At 32.2% G+C, this 27,961-nt stretch overlaps 3 protein-coding genes across 4 annotated transcripts in view; 1 reads left to right on the plus strand and 2 right to left on the minus strand.

The window, feature by feature from the left end:
* LOC107450552 (lysosomal alpha-glucosidase) overlaps positions 1–3,276 on the minus strand; it is a 47,885-nt gene extending 44,609 nt beyond the window's left edge. The window contains exons 1-2 of one of the 2 annotated variants that reach the window (XM_016066375.4): positions 3,143–3,276; positions 768–975 (exon numbers count right to left, since the gene is read on the minus strand). In XM_016066375.4, coding sequence (XP_015921861.1) covers positions 768–845 — 78 coding nt within the window. In that variant the 5' untranslated portion in view covers positions 846–975; positions 3,143–3,276. Of the gene's footprint in view, positions 1–767; positions 976–2,591 lie in introns of both variants that reach the window. The other variant, XM_016066374.3, reaches the window with a different exon arrangement.
* An 8,912-nt stretch (positions 3,277–12,188) lies between these two features.
* On the plus strand, positions 12,189–24,231 carry LOC107450547 (enkurin). Its single transcript, XM_043041259.2, has 5 exons — positions 12,189–12,431; positions 14,522–14,664; positions 20,791–21,026; positions 21,799–21,933; positions 23,857–24,231. The coding sequence occupies exons 1-5, from the start codon at positions 12,316–12,318 to the stop codon at positions 24,040–24,042; spliced, it is 816 nt and encodes a 271-aa protein (XP_042897193.1). The 5' UTR covers positions 12,189–12,315; the 3' UTR covers positions 24,043–24,231.
* A 115-nt stretch (positions 24,232–24,346) lies between these two features.
* Positions 24,347–27,961, minus strand: part of LOC107450540 (acid-sensing ion channel 2-like) — a 65,780-nt gene continuing 62,165 nt past the window's right edge. Inside the window, exon 10 of the mRNA XM_071183194.1 lies at positions 24,347–27,931. Within this exon, the coding sequence (XP_071039295.1) occupies positions 27,557–27,931 (375 nt within the window). The 3' untranslated portion in view covers positions 24,347–27,556. The remainder of the gene's footprint in view (positions 27,932–27,961) is intronic.

Here is a 27,961-nt window from a genome sequence, read left to right on the forward strand (position 1 = left end):
AACTGACTACTCCTAAGTCTCCATTGGGAACAATTCAGTCACTGTTTATTTGCCTTAGGACTGAGGGGCTTCAGCCCCCCAGTCTGATCATTATTAATTTACCAAAAATTTCATCATGTTTGAAAAAGAATCTCTAATACGACTTTGGCTAAATGCATCTTTATTATGGCTGATGCTTACCATCTATTTTATTTAATTTTATACTTGAACAATATTCCTTAAATAAAATCAATTATTGTTTAATATATTTGTGTGACCATCAATTTTTCACAAAAGCAATATACAACATGCATTTACTATAAATCATGCCTTTATTGGAAATCATGCTTCCTCATCACAAAAATTGGAATATAAATATCTCCACCATAAAACTTAAAAATAATTTCTCCACCATAGTTCTGTCTGGTTCAAAATTATTTTTATGTGTATTTAAAATGAACAACACTGTGCATAAATGATTGAAAAATTTTTGAGAATAGTCTAGACTAAATAATATTAAAGATATATAAAAAAATTTCTATAAATTTTTTAACATAATTCAAAATGTTAAAATAATATTTTGTAGTTTACCTAAAAATGCTACAACAATCACATGTTGTAAAATTATGTATTTTAAAAATATAATATATATTAAAATATATATTTAAAAAGTATTTTGTTTTTCAAAAAATATTCAAAAAATACTTTTCAATCTGGGTAATTAAACTAATTAAATAAATACATATTCTATGTACACATAAAAATGAGTTAACCTGGATAGGTTTTACCTTTAATCGAAGTCTATTTTTTGTTTCAAAATAAACTTGAAGGCTAATAGAATCAACTTCATCATCAAACATCTTCATCTCTGTAGTACGTTCAAGAGCCACATGGAATCCATTGGATGTTTGACGTACTTCTGTGTATATATACCCATAACCATATGGATAAAAACATAATGGTTGGGCGTCTTCTGTCCGTTGAACCCATATGCATCTAAAAGCAAAGTTTTAGTTTATAAACATATAGGAAATGACTTTTAGGAAACCATCTGTATCAATACTTGCTATAGGTAAATACTTTGTGAAAGTAATTGGTACGAATAGGTACAGATACAAAAATATCCCAAATGCGGAAAAACCAATATTTTTTTTTAATAAAATCAAAATGAAAGAGTTAAAAAATAAATTGCAAACACTCATCAACACAGCAGACATTTAGCTACGGTTTAATTAAGTTATAATTCAGGTGGTTTAAAAAACAAAATAAACTTATCCAACTAATGCAACAACAGGCAATTAAAATAATAGTACATTATGATTAAAAAAGAAATAATCGAAGAGATTCTTAGAGCTAGTACTTTTTTCCCCCCATCCAGTATCGATTTTTGAAACTTGTAATTATACTTTATATAGAATAAGTACTCTAGTTAAATAATTAAGATGTAATGTTTTGGATATTTTTATAAAATTATTTAAACAAAGTTAGATTGTGAAATTTAATATATGGTAAGGGTGTTTCATAAAGACCATCCTTAAAATATAATGTTAGAATTTTTATCAAAAATGAAAAAGTTAAAATGAACATTAGGGGTCTTAAAATAATGTTTTTTTCCCCACCCAGTACGGATTTTTGAAACTTGTAATCATACTTTATTTAGAATGAGTACTCTAGTCAAGATTTGGATATTTTTAAAAAATTATTTAAACAAGCTTAGGTTGTGAAATTAAATATATGGTAAAGGTCTTAACTACCCATAACCATACCAGTATAAAATTATACTGGTTGAAACATTATTTTAAGACCTTTAATGTTCATACTTTTCAATTTTTGATAAAAATTCTAAAACTATATATTAAGGGTGGTTTTTATGAAAGACCTAACAATAATGCTATCAAAATATAACAGATCATATTATAGGAAGATAGATGGAATAAACAATAAAACATGTTTTATTACAGGAAGAAAGAGAGAGGAATAAAAGGTCGATTTTTAGAAAAACATTCAAGCTCTAACCTCCAATTAAACCTATTTTGATGTTTATTACAACTCTCTCTCTACTGTAATTTGCCACATTTCATGCTGTTTTAGTTTATTTATCATTTTAATATTAATAGGTATAATTTAAATTAACTGAAAAGAAGTAATAAAATAATTAACAGAATTTCTAACTTTTGTCAATAAAAGTTTAGTTTTCATTATAATGGCTTGCCTGGGGGGTGGTTACGAGTTATACTCTTCGAGTTAGTCTCCTTTCTGTAAAGCTTTGTTTTTAGTTTTTCTCAGACCACTCCACAGAAGTTGCAAAGATTTAGAAATTATTCTGTTGCAAATCAGGATTTGGAAAACTTCCTTTCTGGGCAAATTTTTGAACAGCTTTTCTGATTTTTAAAAAGTTTCTCTTTTCTAGAAATATTGTTTTAAAAATATTTTTATTATATTCAAGTAAAAAATTTCAAATAATGGAGGGAAGAGAAAAAATATTTGACAGAACAAGATTTTTTTACATTAATTGTAAAGGAAATTTTAGGTTCGAGTTAACAAGGTTTAACTCCTATGCTAATGTATATATATATATATATATATATAAAATATTAAGATGCATATCTTACCCACGATCTAAACATTTTTCATAGTTCAATGGCATATCAGGATTGCAATCTACTCTCACGTAAAAGCTGTTAATATATACTTCTACATACAAAATAATGCAAAACAAAGCTACCAATGAAACTGCTACAACTGCATAGAAAAGGTACCATTTTGCTTTTTGAAAAACTATTTCTTTTCCTTTAATTGTAATGGATTGCGGTAATTTAAAATTTAACTTTTCACTTTCCTCTCCTGACATTTTTAGAGGATGATGAGGGAATAAACAAATGAGTTTTCATCACTAAAAAAAAAATAATAATTTAATATGTAAACATTAGATACTGATAAAAGAGAACATCATCAAAGCGGGGGGATTAAAAAGCAAAAACTCTTATCGATGTCGAAATGATGAGAGAATTCTAAGAATTAAAGAAGAATACACCGGTTTCAAGCTTAAGAAAGAAAACAATGATATGCTCATGCAGATATTTCATAAATTTATACAGACAAGACTAAACATATAAAACTATGCACTTTATCAAAAGTAAGCACACAAAAGAATAAAAATTACCTTTCATTAATGATACAATGGAACGCGTCCTTGAGGAAAGTATAAGTCGGTGAAACTGAGCCTCTCTGTTTTCATTTACTGTTTACATCACAGAGAAACACAGGGAAGGAGAGGAAAGACAGAATCACTTTCGTTCACAGAACATTGAGTTTCGCGGTTTTGCTCAGTGCCGCCATCTATTGCAATTTTGAGAACTGACTACTAATACCATAATTCCTGGGTTCCGTAAAGGTCTTCTAAAGGTTCTGCGATATTATTTGATTTTTTTTTTAAATTTAAATTCAATTTAAAAAAATTCTGATTTTTACTTTAATATTTTGTATTTTTGCTACAAAAATTAAATTTAAAAAAAATAATAAGATGAAAAAGACTAATTAAAAAAGCAAAACAAAGATACCAACAGAAACAAAAAAGCTGGAAAAAAACGAAATCTTTTTTCCCCTCAGAATTTACTTATGAAGTTTGAAGAAACTGCATCATCCTCGCTTACGCTATCTGGGAGAAGGCCAGTTCCATGTCTTAACCCTCCTCCTTCCCTCTCCTCCTCATATCATTTGTATGGGAAATGTACTACGATATTTTACTAACATAAAATTTTTAATATTTAAATGTTTTTTTCTTTTTTTTTAAACCATTGCCCACCTGGGTTGACATTCGTCAATTCAGCGTATTAGGGCAGATTTGTTGGTCAGTAAGGGCAGATAGTACACAGAATAAAAGAGCATTCATGTCTTCTCCGGGACTCAAACCCAGAACCTTTCGTAATTAAATGTCAAAAAAAAATTCTAAAATTAGCACGATATTTTCTATAAGAAATTATGTTTATTGCAATTTTGAGCTCTAGTTACTAAAGTTACTAGTTACTAAGTTACTACTAGTTACTAAGTTACTAAGTTACTAGTTACTAAAGTAACTTAAAAGTTTTTTTCTATCTATTCGACCGATTTAGTTCAAATTTTGTATTTTTGTACGTAAAATTACATACTTTAAAATGCTGTAAAAATTTTTACACCTTACAATTCAACAATGTTTCGACTATTATTAAAAAGAATAATAAAAAAAATAATAAATATTTAATAAAATTTAATTTTTGCTCTGAAGTATCTCTGGTATCAAACGAATTTTGTAACTGTGTGCAAAGATTTCTCAATTCGACAAAAAAGTTCTCGAGATATGGCGAAATACTCCACAAGTAAAATTAACGGGGCCCAAACTTTGGATCGCACTCCTGAGCAAACCTTGGGGATCATATTTCCCACATTGCGACTACCTTCTATATTTCGAATAATTCCGAATGCGATTTTTTAAAAAATGTGTTTTCAGAAAAAGTACGTTTTTGTGTCTGATTTCGTAACTTAAAATATCGTCTGCACTAATTAATTAGCACATTTGAGTATTTGAGATAATCCCCTCAAACCATTAAGATTGAGTCATAGAACGTAACGATCCGATCATTAGATCAAAAGTTATTCAGGGTTAGTCCATTATTTATTTATTTTTTTTATGAATGCAGTTCATCCAAATGTAATCATCCAAATTTGATTATCCAAATCTAATCATCAAATTTAAATGATTGTTTTTCAACTCACAGGATGTGTACAGAAAGTTATGTATAATTTTAAAATTAAGTCATAAACATTGTCTTATATAAGCTATATATAAATATATTTTTAATTTTTGTATTTGTAGCATTATAAAACGAAGATTAAAATTTGCACAATAAGATTTTAAAAAAAGGTAATCCTATGTTAATTAATGTTATGTTGATCCCATTATGTCACGTTATGCCATCCCGTTAAGTTAATCCCAATCGTTGCAAAATTCATTAAAAAAATCCTTCTTTTTTCCGGGCTTCAACTGTGTAATGTTCGACTTTAACTAGGGATATATACAATTAAAATGCTCTGAAAATGTATGATTTGAGTGAGTCCACATTAGAGAGACAATCAGGAATTATAATTTTACTCAGATTTTTTTTAAAGAATAAGAATAAAGGTATTTGTATCTATAATAAATCTTTGATGTGTATAAAAAATCTGTAGTAAAAAATTCAACAAAGAATTTCAACCCCTATATTACGCATTTGGCTTCTTGAGTCAAAATTTTCATTTGAACCTGAAATAGCAAGAGAAGTTATTTTATTTTATGACCGACGTTGAACAGCTGACCCACTTCTCAGTTTATTACTATCAAGTTGTAGTTGTAGTTCATTTGCGTCACACTAGAGCTACACAATGGGCTATTGGCGACTGTCTGAAAAACATCCCTGAGAGTGATCCGGAGACTTGCCATCATAAATTTTGATCCTCTGCAGAGGGGATGGCACCCCCGCTTCGGTAGCTCGACGACCTGCACGCGAAGTCGAGCACTTTACGGTAGAACAGTTTAACGAGGACCAATACCGCACACCCTCGGTCCCTACGCAGAATAATCCAAGTGGTTACCCACCCGCACACTGTTGTTGTTTCTAATCCCCAAGAGGTCCATCCTAATTAGACCAATTCCATAAGTCCAAAAATGTCCAGGAAGTCTAAAAACGGATGAGGTTTTGAAAAAACCTCGTCGATCTTAAAATCGATACAGTTTAGAATATGCTCGGGCGAAGCCTGAGCAGTCCTACATTTAGTGTAAAATCCAAAAGTCTTTTGCCCCTGAACATATGTTCAGGGGCAAAAGTATATACGAGAGACACCTCAAGTGACCACTTGCAGAGCGAGATAAACAAGTCTGCTTGCTTCTAGGTCCCTCTAAAAGCAAGGCACTTCCAGGTCGTTTTCTGAAATACCAACTATGCGGAGGAGGAACCCTCCAGAGGTCCATAAACATTTTTTTGCAAAATGACCCGCACACCGACCGGCACTTGACCTCAGTGATCTGTTGGGAACTGCGGCTATGAATGTTCAACTCCTAGATCAAGCGTTGGAATAAATAAGCCTTCATTAAGGACTTTTTGATGGAGCTAACCCTTACTTGCATTACATGGTGAGGAAAACCAAGAAAATCTCCGACTACAAATGAATTCTAACTTATGATCCGTCTATCACTGAGGATACTTTACGTTAGTACTGCGGTCGGTGTGAGCCGGCAGCAGAATTCATATCAACTGGCCACTGCTGGGGTCTGAACCTGGGTCACCTGAGGTGAAAGCTCAGTCTTCTGAGCCAACCAACGTGACTCAATAAAAGTTATAAGCGTTTTTCTACCGTTTATTTATACCAAAGTTTTCCAACCCGTTTGGGTTTATCGCCCACTTCGTAAGTCAAAATATTTTCCATCTACAAGAAGAAAAAAAACGGTAGTAATTTAAAATTAATGATCAATATTTTTTGTCCCATTTCAAGCTTTTTAATATTTTAGTTATGACACCTTTCTAGAACCATACCTTCAAAATACTAATTCTGATAAAAAGTTTACAACACGTAAAATTTTTATGTATAAGCATAAAAATAAATCCAACATATAACTTTTCAGTTTAAATTAAATACTACGTAATTAAATATTTTTCTATTGCATTCGAAAGAAAATATGAAATGTGTTACGTCGTTTTTGTTTATGAGTGTAAGCTAAGTCGAACTGCAATCCATCGCCTTAGTTTTATAGCGCTGCTAATACTGAGTGAAATATAGTTTAAAATCAAATCAGAGAATTATATTTTCAGTTAACTATCAGCCGAAGTTAACAACCTTTTCATTATATCCATTTAAATTATTAAACAAGGGAGAAAAGTAATAAATTAGACATTTAAATTTACTTAAAAACATGTTCTTAAAATCAATATAAAATGAGTTGAAAGTAAGAGAAAGTGAAGACAAATTTATACGAGGAATCAACACTAAAATCGTTGAGTGATAATTACAGTTTTTTCTTGCAAAACTAACACTAAAAAGGGTTTTTTTTAATAAAAAAAACTAACAATTTTAATACATAACTGCTTTTATAACAAATATCATAAGCTTAATTAGAAATGTAAATAGTAGTTCTTCGATACCAAAACCAAAAAATTCTGAATATCAGTTGGACTCAATACTTACACTGGTGTGCAAAGCTTAAGCAACAAGTGGTTTTTCGGCCACAGCTCCCCAACGAAGTATAAGATAGCCATGAAATTGCAGTATAATATGCACGTAATTCAGTAGAAAGATTATTTGTATACAAATTTTAGAAATAAAACGTCGTAGGTGATGTAAGTGTACGTAAACCTTGTGGCTCAAAGCTGTGATAAAAGGATGAAGAGCACCGTAGTTAAAGACATTCGCTGCAAGTGCAAGTGATTTGTTTTGTGAAACATGTCTTCAAGAAATCATTTAGACGACTTTACTCGAGGAAGAATGAATGGGAAGCTTGAGGAGGGGCGTGGTGTGACCAGTGTCGCCGAAGAGTTCCGGATCAACAAAAGTGTTGTTTCTCGTGCTTGGAATGCCTTTAAAACTACTAGTACAGCTGTTCGGAAAGTTGGTGTTGGCCGTCCAAGGAAAACAACACCAAGAGATGACCGTTACACTGTCCTCCAAGCGAAAAGAAACCGTTTTCAGTCAGCGAGCGCCATATCTGAGCAACTGTGCACAGCCACAGGACGACAAGTATCCAGATTTACAGTGGCCAGACGCCTCCACAAAGGTGGCTTATTTGCTAGACGTCCTGAACGCTGCATACCTTTAAAAGTTAGCCATCAGCGCACCGTTTAGAGTGGTGCAGAGAACACGAAACCTGGCCACCTCATCAATGGAGTCGCGTCCTCTTCACAGATGAGAGTCGTTTTAGTGCTACAAGCGATTCTCAACGTCATTTGATCTGGAGAGAGGTTGGAGCTCGATTTCATCCCAATAACATCGAGGAAAGAGATCGTTACGGTGGTCCTGGAGTTGTCGCCTGGGGTGGCATTATGTTGAACGGGCGGACTGAGCTTCAGATCTTCGACCGAGGTTCTGTAACTGGAGACCGCTACTGCAATGAGGTAATCCTACCCCATGTGCGTCTGTTCCGAGGGGCCATTGAACCAAACTTCATTTTTATGGATGACAATGCTAGGCCACACCGTACTGCTAATGTTCAAGAGCTATTGGAAAGTGAAGATATCACACGAATGGATTGGCCAGCTTACTCTCCAGATCTAAATCCCATAGAGCACATGTGGGATGCATTAGGGAGACGTCTTGCGACACGACAGTATCCTCCTGGTAACACCCATCAGCTGAAAGATGCGTCAAAGGAGGAATGGAGACGTTTACCCCAAGAACTCCTGGATAATCTGGTGCTTAGCATGGAGAGACGATGCCAAGCAATAATTACAGTAAGGGGAGGGCATATCCCATACTAGGGAACATCTGCCAGTTGTACTTACGCTTCTTCAGGCAATCATGTGTAACGCCACTATATGTCAAATGAAGCCTTTTTTTGTTCCATACCCTACTTTAAGCTTTATATTCATTTCTGAGACATTATTCTTTTATCATCGTTTAAGTACAAAATAATGTACATCATATTCAAATTTCATGTCAATCGGATGATTTCTTGTAGAGTTATGACAAAAAACGCACTTGCTGCTTAAGTTTTGCACACCAGTGCATATTTTCTCAATAATCTTACCAGTACCCCTCTCTTCAAAGAAGCCCTTACCTCCTAGTGAGGCACAATAGCGCCCACGTTGGGAACCTATAATTTTAACCTATTTTTGCAAGGCAGGAATTTCTTCTTATACATACATACAGGTAAAAAAAAGGAGCAAGATGAGCTGTTTCTGTTAATTGAATTTAAATTTTCAAATACAAAGCTAAATTTCAAAGGTATTTTATACAGAAAAAAAAATGAAACAATTTTATTCCTCATTTTAGTTATTTTCTTACTGTCGTTGAACAGCCGATCCAATTTTATGGGCTTACGACTACTAATGTTCAACTCCGCAGCCTTGTAATTTTAAACCCAATCCAGAAGACAAGGGAACTCCTGGATCGAGAATTAGGAGAAATTTGCCTTCGTGGAGGACTTTTTGATGGAGCTAACCCGCATTTGCGTTACATGGAGAGGAAGACCACGAGAACCTCCCACGGTTAGCCTGACGGCAAAGGGATCCTAACCCATGATCCGTTTACCACTGAGGATATTTCACGTCAGAAAACTGAGGTCGGTGCAAGCCTGATGCGGAATTCGTATCAACTGGGATTCAAACCCGGTTCGCCGCATTGGAAGGCGAAAGCTCTATCCCTGAGCCATCGCGGCTCTAGCTATGAATTTGTAGCAGTTTCTTCTTTAATCCTTAAAATTTGACCACTAAAATTTTTATTTTGACCGAACCATCAATCGCTGTTTAATTCATTTGTTCTGATAAAACAAAATTATTTTTTCGCTGATATTTTCACTATATGCTATAGTCCAACAATGCATTACTGATTTATCGATTTTATACATAATTATTCCAGTAAATGAGTGACTATTAATCAGTGAGTAAGGCACTAAACAGTTGTGAAGAATTGGGGTTTGATCCCCAGTAGCGGGTTGAGGCCCTCCTGATCGATGGGTTACAGTTTGTCTATGAAGTAAATGTAGTTTGCGTGCAATGCTATCTAGTACATTGCGACACAATAATAATAATTAATGTTTTAAGACAAAATGCTATATTATTAAATTTAAATGAATGTAAACTTTTTGAAATTGAAATGACCTTTGAGTGAATAAGAATAAACATATTGTGTTATTTTTATGTTTAAATTTTCAGTTTTTACGTCGCTATTTGTGTTTACAAAAAAAGCCAGCATGTGTATGCAAATAAATCCCTCCAACCTCATAAAAGATGGATAAAACAATCACAATAATTTGATATATCTAATTTCGGTAACCTTTAAAACACTTTTAGTAAAAATTTGGAGCCATCATTCATGACCCTTTATTAACCGCCATTTTAAATGAAGCACAAAAGTGTAAACAATCTATTATTTGGTAAAAGACATTAAATGGTTAAAATGACCAAATAAACGGTAAAATGAATGACAGTTCTGAAGAACATTTGAGTAATTTTATTGTGAAAACTTTAGAGCATGACATATAAAAATATGGTATCTTTGGTAAAATTTATTTTTCAGTTTTGAATTTGTTACTAAATGAATGGTAATAAGAAACCATGATTTTGAAAACCAGAATTTTCGGTAAATTACCAAATGGGTGGTTTAAAAACTGTATATTTTGGATTAGTTACAGAAATTATGGTCTGTTTATTTTTAATCAGGAATTTCTATACCTTACAAGTATTGACAAACAATACAGCCAAATACTTAGCGATACAAACTTCAATGTATAGTGCGCAAGAAAATAAACGGATCTCACTCAATACCTTTTAATCTATTAATAGGATTTTCATGTTCTAAGACTTAATCTTAATCGCTAAAGGGGGGGGGGGCTCAAATATGCTAACTAATTAGTTCAGACAATATTTTCTGTTACGAAATTAGACCCATTAATGTACTGCCTCTGAATAATCATACCCTTTTTTCGACTGATTCTGATTTATGGCCCCCAAAATATAAGGAGTAGCCGCAATCTAGGAAATATGGATAGTTTGGTCAAGAGAGCCTGTTCAAGATTTGGACCCCTTAATGTTAATTTTGCTTTTGGCGTCGCCATATCTCGAGAAATTTTCAAGCGCATTGAAAAAAATGCGAGCACAATTATAAAATTCGTTTATCTAAAAATAATTCCACGTAAATTAAATGCAACTTTTAGAAAATATTTATCATTTTATTTAATAATTGTCGAAAAAATTTTGAACTGCAAGGTACAAACTCTTTTACAATATTTTAAAAGTATGTAAAAATAATCGTAATATTAAAATGATTTTTATAATATGACTAACCTAACCATTTCCTTTTGAAACTTGTAAGAAAGAGAACGATTGAATAATTCCACCTAAAAAAAATCACTTCCTATTGATAAGCTTAAATAAATTTGAATTTTTGGATCGCTTTATCCGAACACGATAAAAATTTTGAAAATAAAGGCAAAATGTGCCATATGAAAATTTATTCGTTTCTTTTGTTTAGCTTCCAAATCCTTGGAGAAATGCTTTTATTAGTATTTTTTTATATACCATTAAAAACCTATTAAATTATGATTTAGTGTAGTTCAATAAATTTTTATTCAATCATAAAAAAATCATTTATACCAGAAAAGATACCTAAGACATATGTCATAATTTGAAACTTTATACCAGACACATAAAATTGCTTGAACAAATTATATATATATATATATATATAATTCTTTTTAGGCAAAAATTATTTNTTACGGTGGAACAGTTTAACGAGGACCAATACCGCACACCCTCGGTTCCTACGCAGAATAATCCAAGTGGTTACCCACCCGCACACTGACAGCAGCCAGTGATGCTTGACCTCGGTGATCTGCTGGGAACCGTGTCTTAACGATCAGTCCAGAGAGAGACCAGTAGACCAAGGAATCAAAATAGTATCTAGTTTGGAATACTTGTCAAAAGAAATACGCTGATGTTTCATGCGCTTTAACTTTCCCTTTTCTGCTTAGTTTTCCAGCAGTCCGTCAACTTATCGTGGTTGAATAATATAATCATTCAGAAATTTAAAAAAAATATGAGAGCAGTATTAAACTACAACCGTAGAATGTGAACTACATAAATCTATTATATCTACTAACCGTTTCCTACAAATGTCGCTAGAGGGCGCAGGGACAGCACGGCCCGAAGAAACTTCAAAAAAAGCGTCGCGAGGACGTCAAAGTGGATCGTCCATAAGTATTTGTAGTTTAGGACTCTAATATTTGAATGGAAACTCTTCATATATTTCTTTGTGTTTAGAACGGATGTTCAGAAATCCTCCCAAATAAGCGAACGAACCTAGGAGAACGAATCTCCCCGAAATCGTTCAACGTTTTAAATATTTATCTAGATCAAACTTGTAATGTGCCAATTCATTAATAACAATCGTAATATATTGTTGTTCATTCGGTGATTTCCATTCAATAATTTTTCCCTCTAGAGGGATTTCCTAGGCGGTGCGAAGAAATTCATTCACGTCACGACTTGTGTTTCCATGGTAACCGAAACTAAAAATGTAAATAAAAAGAATGTTGTTTAATTGCTGAAAAAATAGCTTTATTTTTGGTCTCAATACCATTGTATTTATGTAATTTTTCAATATTTTAACCGAAAAATGACGACATATCAAAGGATTGCTATAACAAAAAGGTTTAAAGAAACTCAAGTTCCTCAAGAAAATATATGCAATTTAATAATTTCTTCCCCGGTATCAAAAAAGCGTTCTCCAAGGTATCATATTTTCTTTTTATGTTTTCATAATAATTTCTATTCCTATTTATGTTTCTATGAATTTTTTTTAATATTTTGTAATGATATCAAACGTATTCAGAAGTTACTTAATATTTCAAGCTGTTTATTAAAGAAATCATGATGTCATGCAATTATTATTTTACATAATACCGAGGCTAAAATTATAATTAATATGTTGTTGTTTTTTATCACTAAAATCTTCACATAAAATAGATTAATTTTAAATGGCTACGTTTTAAAACACACCAAGAACAGAGAATACAAAGCTACGTGCTTTCGGAAAGAAAAAAAAGAAAAAGAAGAAGAAAAAAACGACGTTTGGCTTGTTGGAATTTTTATATAATCTTTCTGCTAAACGTTTCGAAACACTTCGCTTTGTATTACATGTTCATGGCGTTTAATAAACATGTTTTATATCTCAGTTTTCTCTACTTCGGAATAAAATAATCAATTTATTCTCAAGTTTTGCATAAGGAATGCATAATTCAAAATTGTTATGTTACCTTACAAATAAAAATTACTCTACAGAGCCAGCCTAAAGAAGGGTCATTCGTCTTAGGCCTAAAAGAAATTTTAGGAGCTGAGGTATAAAAAAAAATTTAATTACTTTTTTAATTGTTTTTTTCTTTAAAAAAAAACGCCTTAATTTTTTAAGAAAAATTAACGCTTTTTTAAAAAATTATCACCAGTAGTTAGGTTTATTTATCATTATTTTAGGGCATTTCATAATAATAAGAATTTTTTGACTGTAGTAGCTCTTAAATTATTTTTTAAAAATATAAGCTTTCAAACCATTTTCAAGAAATAAAGTACCTAGAATGTATGTGATTTACGCAACATGAAGATGGGTGAATTTCATTAACGTAGTGTTGGGTAGTCTTGATGGTCTTAACAAAAAGCATGTTTTTTTGTGATGGAAAATTATAGTGGTAACCAGTAAATTATGTTGGATCATGATGAAATTTTTTTTTTGCTGACCCATTATAAAAATCCATCATACTATGCTGGGTATGCTATGTTGGTCCAACATGTAAGGGTTCCAATTCCTAACTTGGGATGTTGGGCAGATTTGATGGCCCCATCAATCTGTATGATAGTTTCTGATCACATCATATCTGTTCTAATCACATTTCCATCAATGAAAAAATCCATCACTGAACATCTATCGTTCAATTCTTCCATATTTAAGAGGCCCACGAAAGAAATTTTTCATCCCGAATTCTATTTCGTATATTGAAATATTGGTATATTGAAATGTAAAGTTTAGAGAAAAGTGCGTTTAAGCAAGACTAGAATAAGCCAAGATGTTTCAAATGTTGAAGGAATGTCTTAAAAATATCAAAAGACAAAGAAATTATTGGAGGAAAACTTCTCCATAGCGTAATCCTCTCAAAATTTGTTTACATTGTGATATTTCTTTTCAAAAAAATTTTTTTCAGGATTTGAAATTTACAAAAGGTACATAGTTTACATAGAGCCGCGATGGCTCAGGGGATAGAGCGTTAGCCTTCCAATGAGGTGAACCGGGGTTCGATCCCGGCAATGGCTGGTCGATGCGAATTCCGCATCCCACCGACCACAGTGCTGACGTGAAATATCCTCATTGGTAGACGGATCATGGGTTAGAGTTCCCTTGCCGTCGGGCTAACCGTGGGTGGTTCTCGTGGTCTTCCTCTCTATGTAACACAAATGCGGGTTAGCACCATCAAAAAGTCCTCCACGAAGGCAAATTTCTCTCAATCTCAATACTTGATTCAGGAGTTCCCTTGTCTTCTGGATTGGGTTCAAAATTACAAGGCTACGGAGTTGAATATTAGTAGTCGTAAACCCAAAAATTGGGTCGGCTGTTCAACAACGGTTATAAAAAATAAAATAAAAAGTTTACATAGTTTACCTGAACTGACTTTTTGAAAAGTATAGATCTCTCTTCACTTATCTAAGAGAAAGAGAATTTGCGGTGAAGGGTTTCTCCCGTGGTATAGCGTCCTCTTCTAGCTGTGCTTTCAAAGAAGAATTTTGAAAGCACAAACTTATCACAGTAAAAGTCACACTTTTGTGTTGTTTTTCAGATATCAGTCAAAGCACAGTTCTTCCACGAAACAATTTTATGCTTCCAAAAAGAAACCTCATCAAACAATGGGTTTCATGAAAACTAAAGTATACCCAGAGGACTACTTAAAGAAGCACACTCGAGAACAAATCTTGGCTACTGGTAAGATACGAAAAGGCATATGCAGGGTGCTAAGTAATAACCACCCTTATTACATATGATTTGAGTTCTTGGAAATAATAAGAGTAAAATACTATGCACATACTTAAGGGTCGCCAATTGATATTTAAGTGAGAAAGAACAAGCGTTTTCAAACTCCAAACAATCACTATTGTGCTCAATGAAAGAAATATATGCCTGAAAATAATAATTTAAAAAAAAAAAGCAGTTCGTTTGAGGTTGATGCTTATAGCTACCTAAAACGCACCCTAACCTCATTGGACAAATCAACTGTTTTAGATTATTTTAATCTCGGCATTGCTTTTCTCGACCTGTATAATGATTAGTCAGAGTAATGAAACGTTTTTTTTTCTTCACCTAAACATCAGTTTGCGAGATCTAATGTGATTTTTTTAAATTTTATTTATTTGAATTCTAAGCATATTTATATTAAGGGCAATAAATATGGAACACCATTTATTTGAAACTTTACTCGCAGAAAAGCTGACTTTTAATCAATACCGAAGCTACAACAACTTGTTTACATCATTTTTTAATGGTTTTACCAAATAACGTTTTTTTTTATCACTAACTTTGTCGTTTTAAGTTGAATATACTTAATTTGAATAAAACACTTTTACTTAATAATTATCGAATCAATATTCGTAATTTATTCTGATTCATTAGAAGTCAGACTTTTCGAAAATAGTTCAGTGTATTTATAGGTAGTTTGACAACCTGAGCTATGATTAATGTCTATTATAAAAATCCTAACCATCCGTTATAAAAATGTGGAAATTTAATAGTTCTTATTTCTGAAGAGCTCTAAAACTGAAATGGGTAACAAAAAAAAGGAGAAAAAAAACTTGTGATAAGGTTTTAAGCAAAAGGGCATGAAACAATAATATAAATCATAATCCGTTTATTGTCTGCTACAAGAAGACGCACATGTGGAAGCAAATGTTTATTTATAATTCATAAATACAGGACTTATTTTGAAAAAAACATGCTAGGCATTAAAATGAATTATGAAACTGAAAGAATTATTGACATTGAAAAAAAGTTATTGAAATTTTATATAGAAACAGAGTAAATTCTGGATCAAACGGATTGATGCGTCTGACCGTGCTATCCAGGCAAGTGAGGTATTGATTCCATTGTATTTTTTTAACAAATGTACAGGAACACCTCAGTTCACTAACAGTTTGAAAGTTATAAGAGTTTTAGGTAGGTTAGTGCATAGAAAAAATAATTGAGCTAAAATTGCCTCACTGCATGATAATGTAAAAAGAACCCTATTTCTGGTGATAAAAGCCAAAATATACGGTATTCAAACCATACAATAGGTAATTTTTCTGTCCATATGGAAGTGGTTTACCATATGGAAATGGTTATGGAAGTCTTGTTTTCAAAATTATAGTTCTTATTACCACATATTTAGTAAAAAACACTAAATTGAAAAGTAAATTTAACAGATTAAATGGTTTTTCTCTTAAGCTCAAAGGTATCACGATAAAGTTACCAAATTTTCTCATATATTATAAAACCATATTTATTGTTAATGTTGCCAAAATCATCACCAAAGCACTTCACACAAAAATTACCAAACTTTATGGAACTCTCATAGAACCAGAAACACGGTAACTTTGACCGAATTCTGGTAGTTTCTACCATACTTGATTCTCAGTGTGCAAAAAAACACATAAGTTTACTTTTATAAACAAATCATATATTTTGTATCATAATTTTAAATATGTAAATAGATGTGTTTTTCCCAAAATTCCAGAGGATCCCTTAAGTTCTCCCTTGAAAAAAACTTAAAACTTTGGAAAATTTATTCTTTTTTTTTTCTTGCAAAAATAGAAAAACATGTGTCCAATAGTTTTAATCCACAGCAACATATCCTGAAAATATCAACGAAATCAAGAAACAGCCTTTTAAATTCAGAAGAAAACTCTATTTTAAAATATCAATTTCAACGGAGCAACTTTTGAATAAACATCTTATAACGCCTTGCAGTTTTATTTGACTGTTAAATTTATTTTGATGTTTTGAATCCTGCGGGAATTGACCTCAGTATCTATTAATCTGATTATGAAAGTTTTTTCCAATTTAAATTAGGATTTATCTAACTTTACGTCTGCGTTATTTTATTTTCATTCTTGACAAATNTTACTTTTGTCTTATTAGGCTACATTTGTTGTGTGTGCTTATTTTTGTTACCAAATTATATTTCTAAAAATTTAAAATATATTTGTGCTTAATTAAACAGCTCGTTAGAATTTTTATTGACTATTGAGAAAACGCAATACAACCTTCTGTAAAAATGACAAAAAAAGGTACTTTATTACTTACCAATGAGGATTTCGAATACACGTAAATTAAAAAGAGATGATTTTATTGTTATTTTTATGTTTATATGCTTATGAATTTTTTTTTTTTTAAATTGAATGCAGTCTTTTTGCAATATTGTCAAAAGAGTTAAATACTTCTAACAATGCTTTTATTTTGTATTGGATAAAAAAAGGAAGAAAAATAAAAGAGAATATCAATATTTTAGAAAGGGCACCAGTAAGAGATTTGCCATAGGCACTTCTTTCCATAGATACGCCTCTGTACGTAATAACCACCCTTATTACATATGATTTGAGTTCTTAGAAATAATAAGAGTAAAATACTATGCACATACTTAAGGGGCGCCAATTGATATTTAGGTGAGAAAGAACAAGCATTTTCAAACACCAAACAATCACTATTGTGCTCAATGAAAGAAATATATGCCTGAAAATAATAATTTAAAAAAAGCAGTACATTTGAGGTTGATGCTTACGAGGCCTGTCTAAAAAGTATCCGACCTTAATTTTTACCGCGCAAAGTAGTGATTCCAAGGCAGCGCCATAGTGGAAGGAGGAACCTTAATGGACATGTTTGAATTTTTTCACCGCGTTCGCTTGTGCAAGTCGCTGGCTGGTGGTCGCCAAGTAAGATGCTGTTCGTAGTGTTCGTCGGATTTAGTTTTCTCGCAAGATGACTGAACGAATTGAGCAAAGATACTGCATCAAATTCTGTCAAAAGCTTGGCCGAACAATTCGTAAGATTCAGCAGGTGTTCGGAGAAGAAGCGATGGGTGTAACACAAATTAAGGAGTGGTTCAACCGATTCAAGGATGACCGCACATCAGTGAGCAGCGTTGTGGCAGGTCCCAAACTGCTCGGAGTGCAGCTAATGTTGAGAGGTTGCGAAATTTGGTGTTGGCAGATCGTCTTTTGACAGTAAGGGTGATTGCAGAAGAAGTTGGAGTGAGTAAAGATTCTGCACATGCAATTTTGTGTGAAGATTTGAAAATGAACCGAGTGGCCGCGAAATTCGTACCCAAGTTGTTGTCGTCGGAACAAAAAGACCTCCGTTTTGACGTTGCACAAGATCTTTTGGAAACCGCCAACACTGATCCTGGGTTTCTGAACACCGTGATAACTGGAGATGAGTCATGGGTGTACCGGTACGACGCAGAAACAAAAAGACAATCCGTGACGCAGTTCGACCAGACATGTGGACGGCGAACAACGCATCATGACAGCGCTGCACATTCATCCCAATTGATCCACACTTTCTTAATCAAACATGGAATTACAACCGTTCGCCAACCTCCCTACTCTCCATACCTGGCTCCTTGCGACTTCTGGTTGTTTCCAAAATTGAAGACGCCACTGAAAGGATCCCGTTTTGAGAGTAGAGAAGAGATAATGTGGAACGCGATGACGGAGCTGAACACCATTCCAAACAAAGACTTCCAGTAGTGTTTCCAGCAGTGGAACGATCGGTGGGCTAAGTGTGTGCAAGCACAAGGGGCCTACTTTGAAGGGGATTAGGGTCCCAACTCCGTCAGGTATTCGAAATATTTTTTCTGGCCAAAGGTCGGATACTTTTTAGACAGGCCTCGTATAGCTACCTAAAACGCACCCGAACCTCATTGGACAAATCAACTGTTTTTGATTATTTTAATCTCGGCATTGCTTTTCTCGACCAGTATAATGATTAGTCAGAGTACGGAAACGTTTTTTTCCCACCTAAATATCAGTTTGCGAGATCTAAAGTGATTTTTTTAAATTTTATTTATTTGAATTCTAAGCATATTTTTATTAAGGGCAATAAGTATGGAACACCACGTATTTGAAACTTTACTCGCAGAAAAGCTGACTTTTTAATCACTGCCAAAGCTACAACAATCTGTTTACATCATTTTCTAATGGTTTTACCAAATAAAGTTCCTTTTTCACTAACTTTGACTAACTTTGTCGTTATACTTAATTTGAATAAAACACTTTTACTTAATAATTATCGAATCAATATTCGTAATTTATTCTGATTCATTAGAAGTCGCACTTTTCGAAAATAGTTCAGTGTATTTATAGGTAGTTTGACAACCTGAGCCTATGATTAATGTCTATTATGAAAATCCTAACCATCCGTTATGAAAATGTAGAAATTTAGCAATTCTTATTTCTGAAAAGTTCTAAAACTGAAATGGGTAACAAAAAAAAGAAAAAAAACTTGTGATAAGGTTTTAAACAAAAGGGCATGAAACAATAATATAAATCATAATCCGTTTATTGTCTGCTATAAGAAGAACACGTGGAAGAAAAAAATTGAATTCGTAAAAATAAATGTTAGTGAATGAACTTTGATAAATTTTTTCGTATTTTTCAAATAAATCGATATTTTTAACGGATAAAAAAATATAGGAATGCTGATCAAATGAAATAAAGCAGAAATATGAAGAAGGATTACAACAAATATGTCCCGAACTAACGTACACCGATAAATAAATCATGCAAGCTTTGCCTTTTACTTTCACCTACGCTCATTTTTAAATCTTTTTCAAAATATAATGTAAAAGAATTATTTTTTAATTATCATTAAAATTAACAATATATTCTTCAAGATTACTACGAGTCTTATCAATAAAATGAGTATATTGCCTTCTCCTTTATCGCCGACATTCCTGGTAAAAGCCAAAATATACGGTATTCTAACCATTCATCTGGTAATTTTTCCGTTCACATGGAAATGGTTTACCATAAAGTCTGGTTTTCAAGATTTTAGTTCTTATTACCACATATTTAGTAAAAAATACTAAATTGAAAAGTAAATTTAATAGATTAAATGGTTTTTCTCTTAAGCTCAAAGGTATCATGATAAAGTTACCAAATTTTCTCATATATTATAAAACCATATTTTATAGTTAATGTTGCCAAAATCATCACCAAAGCACTTCACACTAAAATTACCAAGCTGTATGGAGTTCTCATAGAAACAGAAACACGGTAACTTTGACCGAATTCTGGTAGTTTCTACCATACTTTATTCTCAGTGTGCAAAAAAACACATAAGTTTACTTTTATGAGCAAATCATATATTTTATATCATAATTTTAAATATGCAAATATATGTGTTTTTCCCAAAATTCCAGAGGATCTTCAGTTCCCCCTTGAAAAAAACTTAAAACTTTGGAAAATTTATTCTTTTTTTTTTTCCTGCAAAAATAGAAAAACATGTGTCCAATAGTTTTAATCCACAGCAATATATCCTGAAAATGTCAACGAAATCAAAAAACTGCCTTTTAAATTATTTCTATTTAAATTATATCTATTTTAAAATATCAATTTCAACGGAGCAACTTTTGAATAAACATCTTATAACGCCTTGCAGTTTTATTTGACTGTTAAATTTATTTTGATGTTTTGAATCCTGCGGGAATTGACCTCAGTATCTATTAATCTGATTATGAAAGTTTTTTCCAATTTAAATTAGGATTTATCTAACTTTACGTCTGCGTTATTTTATTTTCATTCTTGACAAATATTCTATGCAAATGGCGAGTTTTGTTCACCCCTTATTCAGTGAAATAAAAATTTGCATGTTTCTATAAAAAATCAGAGAATCTGGAATTTGCTGATAATATTCAAAGAAATCATTTTAAAAAAATTGTTTTGCATTGTTTTCATTTAGATAATCATGAAGATTTGCTTAGTAAAACATGCTTCCCAAATCCTGTAAAATGAAAATAAGATTTAGTTAAATACATACGTGAATCAAAGTGCCCATGATTTTCTTTTCTCTTGTTTTTAGACAGAAGTATTTCTCCACACTTGCCCAAAGAGCACAAACGCCCACCTGTGCCAAAATGTCACGAAGCACCTCTCGTTTTGCGAGAAAATTGTGCCAAAGATTTTGTTCAGCTCAACAAAATAGATGCTTTGAGAAAACCAGCTGTCAGGCCTGCCCAAAAGATGGCAGACAATAGAAAAGGAGATACTTTTTTTCTTGAATTTTCTGGATTAGTACCAAAATTTTGCATGAAGAAGGTATTGTAACCTTTCTTTTTCTCCAAAAAGTGATAAGTTTTGAACATTAAACAATTTTTTTAAAATTGAATATCACTATCTTTAGTATTATCTTCCTATAATGTAAATTATATAGTGAATATTGTGATATGATTATTCAAGTATTATACAAGAGATAACTTTATAGATTGAACCTCAACGGCTCAGTAGTTAGAGCCTGAGGAACTGAGATTCGATTCCCCAGTGGCGGTTTGAAGCCCACCTACCTTCAATACGATGGGTACCAACCTGTTGAAATAAATTGCAGTACTGACCATACTGCCACAATCACGGCATTGGTTATGAAATTGTGGAGACATAACTTCCATGAACCCCTGACCTACAGCGGGCTATTGTGAAAATACTTTATTTAATCTTAGATATTATGATCACTTTACCTAAATGAGTTAGGCTAATGAACGAACTTTCAATGGTATTTTGAGAAAGCTCTGCCCGTTGCCAGACATAATTCTTTGATTATCTTCTTACTCCTGAGTGAAACTGGCTTGATTGAAAAGAATTCTCCCTAAACACCATAAAACGTTCTCTCTTAAGTTAGTAGTTTCATAAAGCATTTGCTTGAGTAGAACAATAACTCTATTTTAGAGAACAACGTATATGCGAGTTATTAAAAATAAATTTATTAAACCACTCTATTATCAGAGGAATCTTAATTTCTTCAGTTTCATGAGAATTTTCGTTTTATGCATTCAATTGATTGAATAAACTTTCAAATTTTCTGTTTTACTTACAGGAATTTGGAAGACAACCAAAGTATCTCGTGCAAAGAAGGGACGATCTTGAATACGCAGGCAAAATATGTCAGGATTCATTCGCAGAAAAAGAATTGCTCAAACTAACTGACGAAGAAAAAACTGATTTGTTAGAGGTAAGAAGAAAAAAATGATTCGTATTTATTTAAATTAAATAATTTATAGATTTTTAAAAAGTGCCTAAATGTTCACTAATAAGTTTAATAGGGGGTAATTGCTCTCATTTTAACATAAATAAAATTCTCGATTTAAAAAATATTTTTATGCAATCGATATATTATTTAAATCGAGAGTTTTACCCAGCGACGATTGCTGCCACACGTCTAGTATTCCAGCAACACTCTAAACTGGCATTAAGTACTTTCTAGGGGAAACAATTCTGATACTCTCTTTTGTACTCAGAGCGTATCAGAGATTCCCTATGGAGTTAAAATCTGGTCACCTGGTTATCCAATCATTCCAGTGAATATTTTAACTCATCAGAAAATCGATTAAATGAGTTGCATATCACCATGCGTTTTCGTTCCATAAAATTAAATCAAGGCCTACTGCAACCCTCAGAAGAGAACAGAAGACTTCAATGCATTATTCCTATACCACAGATCTGAAAGGTATGAAGTGTTGTAGAGCCATTGAAGTCTGCCCAGAGCATTCAACTATTTATGCCATAATGACCTATTTTTCGGAGTAAGTAGTCGATACCTCATTCTTTCCACGTAAAAGACTCTATATCTGTAGGGAGGAACTCCATCCAAGAAATCTACAATTATTTCATCGAAGGTTTGACGGAGGATTCTTGTTGAATGACTGCTGAAAGCTCCACGTCTTTGAGAGAGGCACTTTGGCTGATTTGATGCATAGCGGAAAAGTTTTGGGGCACTATGTTTTGTTCTCGGGGGTACAGTTGGACCTGATTCATTTTAGTAGATGACAACATAGAGATTATCCGGAAAGATTCTTTGGAAAGTGAAAATACTTGTCGGATGCAATCCGTCGGCCAACCAGATCCAGATCTGCATATTTTAAATTTATAGAGCATTTGTTAAAAGTTCTAGAAATGACGACTGGAAAAACTATCCCTATAAAACTATTTAGAGTCTTTAAAAAAAAACGATGTTGGTCGAGTGAGAAAATTTGCCCAAAAACATTGCCTAATTTCCAATATGGAATGATGTTGTAAAACCAGTGTGTCAGTATTCTTACTAACTGCTGTAACTCATTGAGACCTGTATGCCTGAAAGAGAGAAATAACTTATTACCTAAATTAACTAATTTTTTATGATTCAACTCTGTGTCTATACATTTCCATGCACCTCGACTCCGATATGAGTTATGCGCGACGCGATCAGACGTGTGTATTATAACTGTTGAGTGGTTATTATATATTATATATGATTTGAATTACATCAATATATGTTCTCACAAAATTAAAATTTCATTAAAATATTTCCAATAGCTCTGAAGATAATCAACTGCATCGGGAAATTCTATTAATTTGGAACACAGGAGTAAATATAAAAAGCATCTATTACGGAACACCTTTTATTAATTTTTAAATCTGCATTTGACTACGTAACCCTTCAGCAGCAATTTTACTTATTAAATTGATAGCTGATTGATTAACAGAAGATTTTCTCGTCGTTTAAATATGATTTAAAAATTAAATGGCTAACCCATTTTTATTCCTTAGGTTGATATCTAATCTACATGATCATGTAATCGTGAGGTTTAAAAGTTAACATATTTCTCTAAAATTTTGTAATTTATAACGTGAATTGCATAGCTTAATGTACAAAAATGTCAACAAACCTGACATCTTTTCATCAGTTCTCAACAAACCTGACATCTTTTCATCAGTTCTCTAGTTAAACAGCATATTTTCTGGGCCATTTGCCTTTGTGTGATCATATTCTGGTGTGTGAATTGTTTTATATTACTTACCTTTAAATATCTATCCTTGTTATTTTCTGCTTATAGTAGATCATGCATAGTGGACAAGATAGGGATTGTGGTCAATAATAACTTCAATTTCATTTCAGGGATTGAGAGATAATTGGGAAGAGCTAAACAAGCGTTACCTGACATTACCTTTAATGATTGACACTAAATTGTTAAAAAATCGAAAGTTGGATCTTGAAACGAAGCTGGACACGTTGGAGCATGATATATATTTTTTGGAGAACTGCGAAAAGAGCGACATTTATATTTTGCCTGATCAAAACTGATCAATTTTGACCATTTTGATGTCTAAATAAGCTAAGAAAAATAATCTTTTTTTCCGACTATTTATTTGGAATTTAAGCAAGAATGAAACATTCAATACAGTAACCATTTATTTGCTGAGAAACTGAAATTACATTGGGAGACACAAAACATTACACTAATAAATATTTCTGATCATTAAAAGTATCAAATCTATTTTGTCTAAATGACTGAAATTTTTTTTTTTACAAATTATTGCATATGGTATAACTGCCAACTTTTATGCTTTTTGGGGAATTTTTATTTTTTTAAGAAGTGGTTAAAAGTAAAAATTATTTTAGTAGTAATGTCGTTTCGGCGCTTTAAATATTCGTTAGTCTTTAAAACCAATTATTTTGTTTTTCGATTCATTTTCGATCCGGCATTGAAAGGCTGTTGCTAAGCAAGGTGAATACATTATTGATTAAAAATAAGATCTTGCTAACAAATATCAAATGCATCGAAACGACCTTACTTTCCGGTCCCCCTAATATTTCAACAACATGAAAAATGTCACTTTGTTACTATGAGGTCATATATAGGTGCAGTGAACAAAATAAGAAAAAGTTCAAACTTTTAAAATTTTTAAACTAAAAATAATCGGATTTTCACGTACTAGGAGTTAATTATAATGGTTTAAAGGCCTAACCTTAAAAATACTAATAAATTAATATTTATAATACTAATAAATTAATATATACTGATAAATATACTAATAAATTAATGTATATATACTATATTTTAAGTTAAGAAATAAAACACGAAAATATTTTTTATCACTCAGTGAGCATAATTTTTTACCCCGATGGATTTTGATTCTTAACCATCACAATATGGTTGGATTTCGCGATCTAAAAAATATGGCCCCCATAGTTTAAGCAGGAGAGTTGGATTAAGTTTAGGCTCTTTTATTTTAATTTTATTTCTTGCGTATATTAGTATCTCAAAGCAGTCATATTTTTAAATTTTTATTTCTCAAGAACTGTCAAACCGATTTCCTTCAAAAGTTTTCGATTTTGACATTAAAAATCACGTAGATTAAACTGGTGCAAAAACTCGTGCATCTCTCAACCATTAGTAGTGATAAATAATTAAAAAAACAAATAATATTTGAAATTATCGTTTATTAAACAATTAATAAATGAAATTAATATTAAAGGGCTCAAACTATTGGGGCCATACTTCCAAGATTGCGACCATCCCCCATATTTTGAGGGTCTAGAATCCAAATCCGACAAAAGAAAGATTCAGAGAAAATAGGATTCTATGTCAGATTTTGTAACTTCAAATCGTCTGCACCAATTAATTAGCATATTTATTATTTATCTGCCATTAAATTTGTATCTGAGTGAGGGAAAGTCTCATCATTAAACAAAAGTTATCAATGCGTCAGCTTTTTTAGCACACTGAACATACTATGTGGGAGATATAATAGTGGGGATTTAAATCATTTTAAATTTCCCTCATAGCACTAAAAATAAAAAACGGGGAAGAAATAATAAGGCATGAAAATTGATACCACTTGAAGAAAAAAACCTTTTGCGAAAAGCATATGAGATGACAGCTTTACATAAACCACTCTAACATGAAAATAGCACACAAGTGTGTTTTCAGAGCTTTGTGTGTTCTAGATTGTCTGACTAATTAACGTCGATTTATTTTGTAAACAAAAGTGTTACCGTTTTATTAGAGCTGTGTAAAAGAAATTGTGTTTTTTTTAATGGAAACTTGGCTCCGCATTTGGTAACCTTTTAATTTTCTTGGCGAGTTGGTTTTTGCATATTATTATTCTTTGTCGAAAAGGAATATTTTCCAATATCGAGCATGATTGTAAACATTCATAAAACTTAGTTACTGTGACTGAGCTAGTTAACTTAAAAATCTTTAGGCTACACTCTTGCAAGTAACTGTGAAAAGTAAACAGTTAAACGTACAAAGTTTCTAAACAACTACAATACTGACAATTAGTACACAAATAGCAAATTCCCAGCTCAGTATAAATATATTTTATAAGACTTAATAAAAAATATGGTCGAGTTTTGTTTGTTAAAATAATTTATTCAGAATAGACCCTGTATTTTCATATCCCTGCACTTAATACATATTAAAATGGCTGAGTATAAAAAAGAAGTCATTAGGACTTACATCGTTGAAATCTCATGCGAATTTTTTAATTGAAAATAAGGAAAGCTAAGAGTCAATCTAAAATTCACTCTCTGTTAAAGTCACCTTATATTCGTTAATGTCTCTTTTCACCTGTCGTGTGAATTACAAAGTATGTATAATTTATTTCTATTTTTTAAATTTACTTAGGAAGGGTGGGACAACGATTTGCTCAAAGTTACAACATTTTTAGTTGCTTTAAACTGTTGTTTTCTACAACTTGTCTACAACAAATCTACTCTCTAGAATTTTAAAAATTTATTTTTGACAAGGATTTTACGAAAACAAATGGAAAAAGGCAGTGTTCAAAGGGCAGTATCTATTTTACGAAATAGGAAAATTGCACAATACTTAATTTTCAACAGATGAATTTAAATGTAAACCATAATTACCAGACGGATTTAATGAAATTTATCTTTCATAAACGCACCACTCAGTGGAAGGTAGAAACATTACTTCAGAACAACATTACTTCAAGAAAAAAAAATCAAATTTCGATTTATTTTTTTTTTAAAATCATAAATTTTAAAAATTCCACACTTGTATGAAATTAAAAGTATTGTCTAAGTTTAAAATAGTTTCTAAAAAATCTAGTTAAAAATTGACAAAAATCAGCAATAGTCTCTTTACACAGGAAGGATGTAGTCATCGCTGATTTGGTATCTCAACTACAGTGGATGGATGGTTGACTGAATGTAAACAATAACAAGCTTCTTAAATCCGGCAGAAATTTAGAAAACTTCCGGTGTATCCCTCCGTACGAGGCGATCTGTGAACAGAGGCATAATATTCCAGGAAGTTTTATTACTGTGATTTGTGTTTAAATTTAGGCGTAATTTTACCATTCTTAAGAATTTTCTGCAACTTATAAATTCTAACAGATAGTGACCGTAAAACAAATTTAACAAAATTAATAACGCAGCATAAATAAAGTGTAAGGTTAGCCATGTTTTGAGTTTTATCCCTTATTAGGCTTTTTTTTGTGTAAAATTGCACCGTCTGTTATTTTTTCCGTAGCATTATAACAAGCTTGCAGAATCTATCAAATTTATTTGTTGTTTGTTTCGTTGGAAGTCAGATTGAAAGAACGCTTTATAATGAAAACATTACAAGTATTACAATAAAAACACTATAATATTGGATGAAGCGTTTTTTTCAAGCTGGGGCGTAAAAATCAATCGGAAGTCGTGTGACGAATTTCAAACCCTAGCGCCATCTGCGCTTAGCTTCACACTGTCAACCATCCATAGGATACTTATTTCACCTAATTTAGACCAATTTTGGTTGTGTTCAATTCAAATAAGCCAGTGAGCACCGTAAAAATTAAGAACCATTTCATTTTTCGTTATGAAGAGAGTTATTCCAGTGATATGCTGATGGAATACCGAAACCACTGGAACTGTTTCTTGAAAAGCTACTGACTTTATTTGTTTGACTGAATTCGACGGACTTGTTTTTGGAATCCGTTCTGCGGTATGACGGCGGAGCATTGATGCCACTGTTGCTGGAAAACTGTTGCTGGAAACTGTTGCTGGAAAAGCTGTTGATACGGTTTGTTTGATTCAGTTCGGTTATAGTCAATTTATTGCGCCTTCGGAAAACAGTCATAATAATATCCCACAAAAATTCCAGAATTTCTACAAATGTGAAAAGTGTCAAGCCCATGAAAAAGCCCAAGTTTCCACCTACATTCGCAACAAGAGTTTGCCACTGCAAATAATAAAAAAAAATAATCAAAGA

This window comes from Parasteatoda tepidariorum, chromosome 7 (assembly GCF_043381705.1).
Source record: "Parasteatoda tepidariorum isolate YZ-2023 chromosome 7, CAS_Ptep_4.0, whole genome shotgun sequence".
Taxonomy (NCBI): Eukaryota; Metazoa; Arthropoda; class Arachnida; order Araneae; family Theridiidae; genus Parasteatoda; species Parasteatoda tepidariorum.